The sequence below is a fragment of the Phyllobates terribilis genome, unplaced genomic scaffold, assembly GCF_046119375.1.
Source record: "Phyllobates terribilis strain yellow unplaced genomic scaffold, ASM4611937v1 Scaffold_5__5_contigs__length_657084704, whole genome shotgun sequence".
Classification (NCBI taxonomy): Eukaryota; Metazoa; Chordata; class Amphibia; order Anura; family Dendrobatidae; genus Phyllobates; species Phyllobates terribilis.
The window spans coordinates 174,656,910-174,671,290 of record NW_027362765.1 but is presented as its reverse complement, the minus strand read 5'-3'; the positions used below and the strand labels follow the sequence as shown (position 1 = coordinate 174,671,290).

Sequence of the window (14,381 nt, the reverse complement as noted above, 5' to 3'; positions counted from 1 at the left end):
CCTCCCCCAGCACCTGCACAGGATCCAACTGGTCTGCCAGTGCCTTAGTAAATGCCATAAATTTCACTTTAACAGGAGCTTGTTGATGCAATATTTTTTTTTTCACTCCAGGCATTGACAAGGCAACACACGGGATTGAGTTTAGAGAATATCACAAAATCAGTTTATTTCAAAGAAAAAAAAAAACAAAAAAACTTTCAATACAGTTTTTCTAGTTCCAGGATGATGTATTATGGAACGTGCATAGTTATTATCACACTCAGAAAACTCTAAACCTAACTGATCACGTGAATTTAATAGAATGACTGAAGGATTCATTTCCAATCCCTCAATTGATATAATTCCTGCTAATCCGCATTGGAATCTACAGTACACACTATATCCTGCCCACTTCCCAGGATCCTCTGGATGGCGCTAGAACTGGTAAGTAAACGTGGGTCATGCCCTGTCTGGCACTTTGGGGCAATACAATCTTTAAACTTGGGAAATTCTGTACGGATAAATTAGAATTAACACTAGAGGAACTATCTTTATCCGGTTGATGACAATCACATCTGAAAAGGAACAACCGAGCCCCATAAAATAATCAGCGGCACTCAATGCCGCCTGCAGGACGAGGCTCAGCAAAGCCTGGTACAATATTTTAGGAAGCTCAGATTTCCTTTAGCAATTAGGTCACTTGTCCCAAGTCATTTAAAAACAGTGTGTGCCCGGCCAGGAAAGCGCTGACGCGGCTCACCCTCATGCAAGGTTACTCTTCACTTCTCGACACACATTTGCCTACATTTTGAACATGTTACAAGATCAAGAATTAAAACAGAAAAATGGTCTTTCACCCTGCCTTTGTCAGCTTCTTAGGTTTACGATTTCAGGGCATGCTTCTGCCCTCCGGCCCGGCTGGCCTCCTCCTCATTCCTGGACAAACGGGGCCCCGACAGACAGTCCCTGGCCCTCAGTATGTGTAGAAATCTACCTCATCACTCACTGGGGTCAGTCTTGTGTGAAAGGTTTGATACGGAGGCCTGAATGAAAGCACATCCCACACCCCCTGTCCGATAATATTCCTGATTTTCAATACAGATCCGTCACTTCCTCCGGTCCTTTCTCTCTGGCCGCCGATTTTGTTGTCCCTCAGCATTGCGTGGCATGAGTACTACATTCCCGTTGCTCGTGTAGTGCAGGGCATACTGCTGGGGAGAGTATGGCCGACCGTCTTGGTCCCTTAGCTGGCTGAACACTTCCTGATATAGGTTCTCCACTTCCTGCTTCATTCTTTGGAGTGATCTCAAGTTTTCTCCTTTTTCCCGCAGCTGGGAGCCACGTTCTCTGTTGAGGCGTTTCACCTCCTGCTCCAGATTCAGAATCGTGTCCAGCTTCCTCTTGCGGCAGTTCTGAGCAGCCATCTTGTTCTTTCCTCGTCTCCGGATATCACGTACCAAGCAAAGCTGCGCCTCACTAAGTTGGTATTTGGTAAGAAGTTCGTTAAACTCCTCCACAGGCAAATTAATGATTTTGTCATTACTAAAAGGGATCTTCATAGCTCTGGCTCTTTGCTCATCTCGTCCGGCCTGTCGATCTATGAATGCTGCTTGTCTTCGGCTCCCCCTCCCTGCTATAGGCAGCTGCGGCTCCTCGGGTTCCTCAGGGACCATGTTGTAGGTATGATTGTGCCCTACATGTTCAAGAAAAGGCAAACTATTAAATCGGCCAGGGTCCTGGGAGCTCATTCTGCAAAACTTGCTGTATTCTGGTTGAAAACCACTGGCTTCATCAATCTCCTCTGGTTCCACCATTTCAGAGTCAGAGCTGTATCCCACCGCTCCTTCCTCAGAGAAGGAGGAAGAGGATGAAGAACAGGAAGAAGATGAGGATTCAGATCCACTAGGAGACGCTGGGCTGCGATGCGAATCGAGGGACAAACCAGAATCTGAATCCAACTCTTCCTGCAGTTGAGAAGCTTGAACTTGGCTAAAACCCTCCTCAAGTGCCAGGTCCATCAGGCTAATCTCATCAAACAAAGCATCGCCCAAGATGCCACCAAGGGGGTCTTGCAGGGCCCTGCTGGATGTTTCATTGGATGTGCTATTCAACTGTGAGGGGAAAAGAATCCCAGTTAGATTGGTAAATCCAAAAGTTGAGTTGATATCACTGGAGTTGTGAGAAGAGAGCTGATGCAGCGGTGACTCCGGGACTGGAAAAGCTTCCATGGATGGAGTAAAGAGAGACCGGTCTTGGGCACAGCCCTGAAGAGAATGAGTATCCAGGTTCCCATTCTGCTGCAGTGATGGGTCTACGCTCAGATATAAGGGATCTTCAGTTGAACTATTAGTGTCCATTGGCTGCAAGAAAAAAAAAAAAAAAAGTAAATTAAGAACCATGAAGTAGACATTCCATGCCGGAAAAAAATAACACGGTTACAACATACAGTTAAGACCCTATACAGTATCTCCAGACCTTCGTTTGCCCTTTTCTGCACAAATGTGGTGCACTAGATCCACACTCACCACCCAAGACCTAGAAGTACACAGAAGTGTCTTTTCTGTAGGTGCACGCCTCTTAACGTATCAGGAGCATCTGACAAGTGGTGTGCGCCTTGACAAGAATCTCACTCCAGTCAGAGACTGGAGTAAAATTTCTGATGTAAAGAACACCACAGCTCATCAGGAATTAGACGAGTTGTGGGGTTACGCTCTCGTTGCACCCCAGCTAAGCCCTATTTTTGGGGAGCTGGGCGGAACTGGTGTGAAAATGCCAAAGGTTGCAACATTTTTGCACAGTACAAGTTGCATAAAAATGTTGCAATGTTTCAAAGATTTTTATGCCAGATTTATGGCATAAAAGCTTTGATTAATCTGGGCCACTGTCTTATTTCAGATACATAAAAAAAATTAACAAAATCATTGGGTTATGTTCAATCACATGCTATATTTCACAGGTAATTTTCCCTTGGTGTATTGCTACAAGGGGACATAATGGCACCTAAAAGGTCTGTGATATGGACCCACAAAGATACTGTTATGCCGTACAGGGCTTTGCCACAAGCATGGACCCGAAGACTCACTTTTTTTGGTAAATAGAAATTAAAGCAGCTCATCAGCAACATGCACAATACAAACTGCATATATTATTACATGGCTCCCCCAGTCCTCATAAGATTGTTGTACTTACTTTAAAATCCAAGTCAAAATGGACTATGGGAAGTTATGCGCAATTTCTGCCCACCTAGCCTGATTGACAGCTCCTTTGTTTCCCTCCTCCCTGCTGAGATCTCACACTGCCAGCTGCATCCGTCAGTCAGGCTGTGTGTGAAGAGACTAAATACACTTGGACTCAGGAGCTCTTTCACGTTTTAACTGGAAACCTAAAATATCTTTTTAATAACGTATGCAGCTTGTAATATCAAATCTGGTGACAGATCCACTTAAAATACATTAACACTTATAAGGTGTATTTAGTTTGATTCGCTGCAAAATTAATTAATACCTGCATATCCATGATTGACATCAGGTCTTGCCATTGCTCCTCCAAATCAAGAGGTGACTCCATACCCGGGAGAAAAGGGGACAGGAGTCCATCTGCCTGATCCAAAGCCTCTGGGCCTGGTTCTGTGTCCAGCATACCCTGAGAGCCAGGAGCTGGAAACTGTACAGAGCAAAAATCAGACTGCATTGCTCAAGTGGTTATAAGGAAGAGAGCAGAACAGGTGAGAGAATACCGAATTACCTCCGAGGAATCGGCAAACTGGAAAGTGTCATCCAGAAGACTCAGGCACTCTGCTAAAGACATCGCAGTCTGACCCTGCAGAAAAACAGAAGCCATTACTACTATAACAAGTAGTTAATTAAATCTTTAGCAAGACGATAGTTTAAAAGGGCTAATATGGCCTCCATTTAAATTTTTGGCAACTGAACTGCAGAAAAAGAGACATTAATATGCTGCTGGAGGATGGGACAAGAATTGGGAAGTAGGATGAACTAGATATAAAGGGCCACTTTAATCAAAACTTTTACTCCAGTATTTTGGCATAAAAAGATTTGAAAAGTTTAATAATTTTGGCGCAACTGGAGGCTGTGCTAAAATATGGCGACTCTTGGCGTTCTCTGTCATTTCTGCCAAGCTCCAGCAAAGTGGGCAAAGTTGTGGCGAGATGGGGGTATAACGAGTGGCGATGTTCGCTATGCCACAAATCTTACTCCAGCAGGGACTGGAGTAGGATTCGTGGCAAGGCGCACACAGAAGTAAGAGCCAAACGCTTCATAAATCAGGAGCGTCTGACTAAAGCAGAGAGTATCATCAAGACTGGAGTGAACAATGCTGGTCTTGAGGAATCGGGGCCTTAATTCTTCCAGTATGGCTGTATTGAGTGACTATTATAGGTACCACTAGGTTCAGTTGGTTGTAATGGGACATATCTGGCGAGTTGATATCACATAGTGAACAATCACCTCCTGTGGCACGTTTTCCCCAGTCTCTCCATCCACTTGTACCCGGGGCTGCATGGTTTCACTTCCTTGGTCATCATGTAAAGATTCCCATATATCTTCATTGTCCTTGTGTTGTCCTCTACTCTCAAAATCTTCACGTCCAGCTCCAAGGTCAATATCCTGAAGCCATAAAATATCTATTGGATCAATTTCCTGGAAAGGAGGAAAAAGATGGAAATATTTATTTTATCATCCAAGTAAAAAGGACAGGTCCAGACAGAGGCACAAGCTGCTCACGCCAAGCTGCAGCGCTGTAATTCAATAGCTATGACACACTCAGTTGCCTTCATGTTATGGCTTGCCATATAGACTGCCCTACTATAAAGTCTGATTATATCTACAAATGATGGTGCTGTTAAATATTTAGCCACTATTGTAGGAAAAACCTTCCATGACCGGTTACAGCAGTGTCCTCCTCACGAGGCTCTCAAGGTCACTGTCAAGTTTACAGCCCCAGGAGACGTCATTGCGTCCTGTTCTTGTGTCAGCTGCACATGGCTGATCCCCACCTAATACAATCTGCAGAAAGCTGGGGACACAATGGGCAACACAAATATATATCATACACAGGGCATTCACATTAATGGCAACCATACAAGTCTGGCACCGTGTGAGGGTATGTAATGCCATCCTGTGCTGCCGATATTCACGTCCGGTCATAAGACTGCCCCATCCTGTGTGAGCACTGCCGGATACCATGTAAGCAGGTTCTAAAACCCCGAGACATGCTATATTGTGCAAGGGCAAACCTGGCACCTCTGCTCATGCTCCTGTGTGACACCATTAACAGCTGCTGGTCCCTTCAGCACCAAATCCTCTCCAACAGGAGATGGAAAAGCTGGACTGTGCAATTCAAAATGTCCCCTAAAGATCGGATGCAGGGCAGGAAAGGGTCAGGGAAACCTATAGCAACAGTGAACGTAGCATTTCAGGTTATAGCAAGTAAATGTAAAAGGAATCTGATCAAGACAAGTTCTATTTAAGGAAGCATTAGTGTACAGTGCCAAGGTAAAAAGCAGACTAGATGGGCACACTCCGCCAAGGTAAAAAGCAGACTAGATGGGCGCACTACACCCACTGCTCTCACAAGTGCAGAAGTAGGAGGGGTATGTACCAAAGACAGCTACCCCAAGAAAACAATGCACAAAGTTTCTTGTAGCCTTTACTGTGGCGTGCCTGGCCACCTCTCCAGATGTCTGCTTTATCAGATATTTGTAGTCCCTGTAACACAACAACTTTTCTCATAGATCTGGGTCGCGCTGTTCATGTTATTCCACTTACAAAAATATCGACAATCGGGTGTTACCAGTTGGGTACTGTTGGACACTGGCACTGTCCAATCGGTGCTGGCAGTACACACTGTATAAGGTCACACCCAGTTGTCATTTTTTTTTTTTTTTATTAGACGGAATATCAGGCACAGTACAGTATATGTAATACACCAAGAAAAGTTGATTTTATTGGAAAGAACTCTTACTGAGGCTCATTTTTGGTACTAGAGGCAAAGGCTAGAAAGCCTGCACCTTGGCCAAAGCTGTAAAGTAACAGCAGTGCCCTCTGTGAGGTTTTAATAGTACCGGGATCTACATTCTGGGTCCATCAAACCTCAGCCACATGGTTTTAGAGGTTCTTGAATTTAGTATTACGTGCAGTTTTTATTCAGTGTTTATCATCATAATTATTTGATTCTTACACTATAGACACAGCATGAATTATACAGCTATTATAAAACATAACATACATGGTATTTGTACCCCGGCAGCTAATAGCACACATGCGCTCCACAGCCACACAGATCAAGTGCCGCTCTAATCCCACCCTGATCCCTGCGGGTAGATGAGGGGCTCTCTGGGGTTAGATCTACAAGTGTAGAGCCTCATAATTAAACATGAGGGTTTCACGTGACCCGATGTTTCTCCACCATGTAATATGATCTGTGCACACACTGTACGGGCACAATATTAAGACTCCTGGAAACATTTCCCTAGCCCACGTTTAATGTTGGAGATGATGATGTTGGCTCTGAAGCAATGTAAGGTGACCCTATTCCTGTCTGCATTGCAGACTCCGCCAGACTCGTATGTCAGAGAGCAGGAGAACAACAGCCCCCACCCTCCACATCAAATGCTGCATAAACATATCCGTACACAAGTCCAGGCATGTGACCACACTATCGGGTATATCCAGGCCATGATCCTTTGCCAACCACCCTAGGTTGATTTAGAAGAATTAAAAAAAAAAAAGAAGACATTTTTGGGGAAAATCTGATTCCCTTGAAAAGCAAGGTATTACTGCAGTTAATGGAAACGGTATCCTCAAATAAATAATATGCATATGGGACCAGGAGACTAACATCTGGAACTCTTTGGCTGCAGAGCTGGTTTAACTCCTTGAAAAAGTCACATGGTGGAACAAGGTAGTCACTGGTCAATTTTGCAAAATAGTGGCCTTACTTTCTCTGAATCAGTTATATATAATCTCAGCTACACCGGCTCTATTGTAGCAGCCATGATCCCAGATTCAAGAAGTATAGCATGAGAAGTTAACATATGGGGGCTCATCAGCAGCCAGGTTTCGGGGTTCAGCTTGCTTCTTACCTCCTTGTTTAGCTCTGAGCTTTCAGATGGTGCGGTCGCTCCCAGCTCATCGGTTCCTTGCTCTGACTCTCTATTGTCTCTGAGGCTGCTGTCCGAAGAGGGGAGATCCTGAGGGCCTTCTGGGGATAGGCTGGAGCCGGTCTGAGCGCTGGAAACAGAGCTGTCCGCCTCCCTGTGCACTAGCCAGGCATCAAGTTCTGTGCTGGGCACTTGCAGCCTGTCAAGGGCACGCATACGGCTTAACAGTCTACGGGAGGTGAAAAACTGGTCTAAGTCCACGCTCTTGGGGTGCACTCCGTAGCCATCTGTGGTGCCGCGGAGGCTGTGGAACTGTGTCTGAGTATAGGCAGAAGTAGGCCCCAAGATAATCTCATGCAGAGGGGGGAGGTGAGAGGGCAGGTAGGCGTCCAAGTCCACACGCACACCCATGAGGCTCAACAGTATAGTGAACTGGATAAGACCCTCCGTCAGATACTTCTTCAAAGACAGCATGTCTGGGAGCCCCAGGGAAGAAGGGACCCCCAACACTCGCACTTTCCTGCACACAGGGATGAGCTGTGTCCTGAAAGAGAGGGAAACAGGAAAGTGTTAGAGGCTAAAACTGATCATTCATGAAGGGAAGCGGAAAATGCAGAAAATGCTTTCCAAACAGTGTAGAATTACAGAAGCATTGCATCATAGCAGCGGTATCTCAGCCACCCTTCACCCAGGTAGTCGCTGACCTACATTCAGTGCACCCTGAACTCATCTGACTGGTAATTCAGGGCCGTCCATCAAAGCTTTTGTTGTAGCAGAAACTAGTGCCAGAGATGTGGACAGGCGAGCGGCAGCAAGTAACCACAGCACAGAATCAACAGGACACTCAGTGTGCGGCCCAACTGCATGTACTGCCTGCATGATGGGAGCAGTAGTCTCCCAGCTGACGTTATAGGCCGGGTACTTATCTTATGATATTTATGTAATGAAGGAACAGATACATGGTGTCAGGGACGTCACCTACCCCTGGAAATAATGGTACGTTCCTACTAGTACATATAGCACCAGCAGACAGAAAGGACCATCCCTGTGCACACAGACATTATATATAAATAAATCTGCTATTTCAAATTTTTATTTATGTTATCACAAGACATACAAACACCCCATAAAATCATGTCAAAAACCACTAAGACATAGAGAGCCCCAATAAAATTGAGGCAGTGTGGTCAAAAGATATCACTGTAAGCACAAAAAATAAATACAGTTCAGAAAATAGGGATGTAAGACTATATCAGTAGAGTTCCAAACCTCTTAGTTTCGTGGGATATGCCCCATGTCACAGCCATTAGATTATCACAAAACATGTGTAAATAGAATACATACCCATATATATAAGCCATAAAAATATCATATGACATGTACAAAAAAGTACAAATTCTCATATTTTGAGGGATATATTCTCATATGGGATTATCATATAACATATATAGACAAAGTACAGGTCCCCATAATTTGAGGGAAATATCCTCCTGTACAAGTCATTAGATTATCGTGTAACACATGTAAGTAAAGTATAAATCCTCATAGTTTGAGGGATATCTCCCATATACAAGCCAGTAGAATAATCACAGTAGTTACATCAGTTACAGCTTACATATGGAACACATAAGATAGTACATAAAACCGGGTGCATATCACCAATCATAAGGATCATATCAGAATCCTTATCAGCAATCAAGTGATATCAGCATTATTGTACCCCCAAGGCAGGCATAATACAAACCAATGCCAGAGTGTTGTAAGACCACACTGCCCCGTACCCCAACGCGCGTTTCGCGTGCTGCTTCGTCGGGGGGTACAGAGGCAGTGCCACACCTGATATATTTATATAAAGAAAGGAGTGAAGCACACCTGTTATTCCCTCTGTGTATTAGGGCGCACGCATGCCGTCCATGGCGCGTCGCCATCGCTCGGCCGGCGTCCAGGAAGTCGAAATGCGCATGCGCGCATATCAGTTCCTGATAGGACGCCAGTTGAGGGAGGCGAGGCCGCCATGACGCGTCACGTGAACTGCATAACTGCAATTGGCGCCTTTTACGTTTTCGAGCAATTGACCAGATCCGATTGGGAGCAAGGGGCGGAGATGCTAAAAATCTGTTACATAAAACTGAAGCAAAATGGATCACTATCCTTGATACAATTAAACCGAAGGGCCTAAATGATTCAGTGAGCTTTGCGCCATTTCTGGTGTGACCTTTTATAATGGGATGGAATGTGATGGCACTGTTGCGGTTATGCCTTGTCCCACTACACTGTACCTTTTATGTTGCTACTCCTGGTTATCTATATTCCCTATCTTGATATGTCACTTTGATCACTGTGATCATTTATCTTTATACATACAATATGGGTTATTATATGGATGTCGATCATTCATGAAATATAATTATTTATCTACTTAGATATGTATATTGATACTTTATACTTCATCAAGATGATTTTTTACTTTAATATAATTTTACAACAATATTTTTATAATTATTTGTGATGATATGTACATTCTATATAATAATATCAGGAGAATTCTATAATTATTTCATTGTAGATACCATTCTGATGTAGAACTCTGCATTTATTATTATTATTTTCTTTCTGCTCATCTGGAATGTATATTATTACTTTTCTATTTTCTTTAAAAATGCAGGATGGGTTAAAATGTGAATCATCAAGTGGAAAGATAACGTCATCGTGATGGACTTAAAGATGCATCTACTATGTATTACCAAATTGTATTGTTTATGTATGGATAGGGTTTGAGGGCAACTTTGCCCAGACTTAATATGGAGTGTGCACGGACCCGGTGTGGTGCGCGCGCGTGACGCGTCATGGCGGCCTCGCATCCCTCAACTGGCGTCCTATCAGGAACCGATATGCGCGCATGCGCATTTCGACTTCCTGGACGCCGGCCGAGCGATGGCGACGCGCCATGGACGGCATGCGTGCGCCCTAATACACAGAGGGAATAACAGGTGTGCTTCACTCCTTTCTTTATATAAATATATCAGGTGTGGCACTGCCTCTGTACCCCCCGACGAAGCAGCACGCGAAACGCGCGTTGGGGTACGAGGCAGTGTGGTCTTACAACACTCTGGCATTGGTTTGTATTATGCCTGCCTTGGGGGTACTATAATGCTGATATCACTTGATTGCTGATGAGGATTCTGATATGCACTATCTTATGTGTTCCATATGTAAGCTGTAACTGATGTAACTACTGTGATTATTCTACTGGCTTGTATATGGGAGATATCCCTCAAACTATGAGGATTTATACTTTACTTACATGTGTTACACGATAATCTAATGACTTGTACAGGAGGATATTTCCCTCAAATTATGGGGACCTGTACTTTGTCTATATATGTTATATGATAATCCCATATGAGAATATATCCCTCAAAATATGAGAATTTGTACATGTCATATGATATTTTTATGGCTTATATATATGGGTATGTATTCTATTTACACATGTTTTGTGATAATCTAATGGCTGGGCCATGGGGCATATCCCACGAAACTAAGAGGTTTGGAACTCTACTGATATAGTCTTACATCCCTATTTTCTGAACTGTATTTATTTTTTGTGCTTACAGTGATATCTTTTGACCACACTGCCTCAATTTTATTGGGGCTTTCTATGTCTTAGGGGTTTTTGACATGATTTTATGGGGTGTTTGTATGTCTTGTGATAACAAATAAAAATTTGAAATAGCAGATTTACTGAGTACTTTGATCTCCTTATTTAAATTATTAATGTAGAATGAGGAATGAGAAATAGTTTAGTGTAGTTGGGTTTCCTCATTTTGTCTGAAGGATATTAATACATTATATTGGAATGAACGTCTATATCCTTTTTTGTTTACAAATTATATATAAATAGTATACACATGGCTCTACCAGATCTCACAGACACATTACATACACACCGCTCTATCACATCTCACAGACACATTATATACACACACCGCTCTATCACATCTCACAGACACATTATATACACACACCGCTCTATCGCATCTCACAGACACATTATATACACACACCGCTCTATCACATCTCACAGACACATTATATACACACACCGCTCTATCACATCTCACAGACACATTATATACACACACCGCTCTATCACATCTCACAGACACATTATATACACACACCGCTCTATCGCATCTCACAGACACATTATATACACACACCGCTCTATCACATCTCACAGACACATTATATACACACACCGCTCTATCGCATCTCACAGACACATTATATACACACACCGCTCTATCGCATCTCACAGACACATTATATACACACACCGCTCTATCACATCTCACAGACACATTATATACACACACCGCTCTATCGCATCTCACAGACACATTATATACACACACCGCTCTATCACATCTCACAGACACATTATATACACACACCGCTCTATCGCATCTCACAGACACATTATATACACACACCGCTCTATCGCATCTCACAGACACATTATATACACACACCGCTCTATCGCATCTCACAGACACATTATATACACACACCGCTCTATCGCATCTCACAGACACATTATATACACACACCGCTCTATCGCATCTCACAGACACATTATATACACACACCGCTCTATCGCATCTCACAGACACATTATATACACACACCGCTCTATCACATCTCACAGACACATTATATACACACACCGCTCTATCGCATCTCACAGACACATTATATACACACACCGCTCTATCGCATCTCACAGACACATTATATACACACACCGCTCTATCGCATCTCACAGACACATTATATACACACACCGCTCTATCGCATCTCACAGACACATTATATACACACACCGCTCTATCGCATCTCACAGACACATTATATACACACACCGCTCTATCGCATCTCACAGACACATTATATACACACACCGCTCTATCGCATCTCACAGACACATTATATACACACACCGCTCTATCGCATCTCACAGACACATTATATACACACACCGCTCTATCGCATCTCACAGACACATTATATACACACACCGCTCTATCGCATCTCACAGACACATTATATACACACACCGCTCTATCGCATCTCACAGACACATTATATACACACACCGCTCTATCGCATCTCACAGACACATTATATACACACACCGCTCTATCGCATCTCACAGACACATTATATACACACACCGCTCTATCGCATCTCACAGACATATTATATACACACACCGCTCTATCGCATCTCACAGACATATTATATACACACACCGCTCTATCGCATCTCACAGACACATTATATACACACACCGCTCTATCGCATCTCACAGACATATTATATACACACACCGCTCTATCACATCTCACAGACACATTATATACACACACCGCTCTATCGCATCTCACAGACATATTATATACACACACCGCTCTATCGCATCTCACAGACACATTATATACACACACCGCTCTATCACATCTCACAGACATATTATATACACACACCGCTCTATCGCATCTCACAGACACATTATATACACACACCGCTCTATCGCATCTCACAGACACATTATATACACACACCGCTCTATCGCATCTCACAGACATATTATATACACACACCGCTCTATCGCATCTCACAGACATATTATATACACACACCGCTCTATCGCATCTCACAGACACATTATATACACACACCGCTCTATCGCATCTCACAGACATATTATATACACACACCGCTCTATCACATCTCACAGACATATTATATACACACACCGCTCTATCGCATCTCACAGACATATTATATACACACACCGCTCTATCGCATCTCACAGACATATATACACACACCGCTCTATCGCATCTCACAGACATATTATACACACACCGCTCTATCGCATCTCACAGACATATTATATACACACACCGCTCTATCACATCTCACAGACATATTATATACACACACCGCTCTATCACATCTCACAGACATATTATATACACACACCGCTCTATCACATCTCACAGACATATATACACACACCGCTCTATCGCATCTCACAGACATATTATACACACACCGCTCTATCACATCTCAGACATATTATACACACACCGCTCTATCACATCTCAGACATATTATACACACACCGCTCTGCCAGATCTCAAGCTTTTGCTCCTCTCTCTCTCACAGCAGAAGACATGAGATGATGAAACCCTTGTGTCACACACTGTGCTGTGGGGTGTGGAGGGACCGGATCACAGGGCACAGTCTAAAGTGTACGGGCTTACACCAGGAGCCGCCCCTCCCCCGTATACAGACTAGTATCCCCTCCTCCACCAGATTCCCTGCGATCCCCCTATATTATACACCCTGACCTTCGTCTATGAGAAGACCACACGTGGAGGGGGGGGCATTAGATGAGGTCTGGTTATACAGGGAGGATCCTAGGGACTTTCCAATAGTAAAGCACGAAACAGAAACGGAGTTCTCGTCCACCGCCCAAATAAGCTGGCTGATAACAGAGAACAATAGCTCGGGTATAGAGTCTGCTGTCACCGCACATTATTATGTACTGTGCAGTGATGCAATAGACAGGTGCCCGTTCACACAGCAGCCCGTGTATCAGACTGAAGCTAGTGCCCCCTAGACTGCGTCTTTCCATCGCCCACACGTCCATCTCCAGGCCATCCGCCCCCTGGTACCTGGCTCTCACACACGCGCTGAATGGTCTCTCCACTCTCCTCCTTCCTCGTGCATCCACCGCCCGTGTGACCGTAGCCCGACTATCACTTCCGCATCACCCGGCAAAACAGACAACCCTGCCGTCCACCAATCACAGCCCTGCCCCACTACAGGTACACAGGCCGGGGACTGGCCCTCACTGCAGGCAACCAATCAATGAAGAGCAATACAAAAGTAGACCAATGGGCAGAGAGAACGAGACCACACCACTTAACTGTCACTGACAGTTCGGCGGCAAATCACGCTCCCATAGCGCCAACATGCTGGAGTGACGTCACTGACAGGCTCTCGCCTCCACCTATCAGCCGGCAGAAGCGCTTTCAGCTCTCTTTACCCTGTTCTGTCTCCCGCATTGTCAGCCCGCTGCGCACAGGTCAATTGGGACAAGCGGCCGCTAGTTTGTTCATAAAGGAGAGTCAGAGCGAAGAAAGGAACGGGCACAGTCCCTCACAGTGACTTGCAAAAAAATTACGTCTTACGTAAGACGTTCTGG

The 14,381-nt window shown here is 44.2% G+C and overlaps 1 protein-coding gene across 2 annotated transcripts; it reads right to left on the bottom strand.

The window, feature by feature from the left end:
* Positions 1–223: 223 nt before the first annotated feature.
* On the bottom strand, positions 224–14,334 carry NFE2L1 (NFE2 like bZIP transcription factor 1). Of its 2 annotated transcripts, none has more exons than XM_073683507.1 (6): positions 14,223–14,334; positions 7,082–7,643; positions 4,446–4,637; positions 3,724–3,798; positions 3,484–3,642; positions 224–2,339 (listed from the first exon to the last, which is right to left on the bottom strand). In XM_073683507.1, exons 2-6 carry the CDS (start codon positions 7,571–7,573, stop codon positions 1,086–1,088), a joined length of 2,172 nt encoding a protein of 723 aa, XP_073539608.1. In that variant the 5' UTR covers positions 7,574–7,643; positions 14,223–14,334; the 3' UTR covers positions 224–1,085. The 2 variants fall into 2 exon arrangements, with proteins under 2 accessions (XP_073539608.1, XP_073539607.1); XM_073683506.1 differs by lacking the exon at positions 14,223–14,334 and adding an exon at positions 13,849–14,011 and having other exon boundaries at positions 225–2,339.
* Between the last annotated feature and the right edge of the window lie 47 nt (positions 14,335–14,381).

Coding starts and splice junctions, on each gene's coding strand:
- NFE2L1 (XM_073683507.1), bottom strand. CDS start 7,573: ATGCTGTCTTTGAAGAAGTATCTGACGGAGGGTCTTATCCAGTTCACT. Junction 3,799..4,445: donor GGGAAAACGTGCCACAGGAG/GTGATTGTTCAC, acceptor GTTTTTCTGCAG/GGTCAGACTGCGATGTCTTT. Junction 3,643..3,723: donor AGTTTGCCGATTCCTCGGAG/GTAATTCGGTAT, acceptor TGCTCTGTACAG/TTTCCAGCTCCTGGCTCTCA.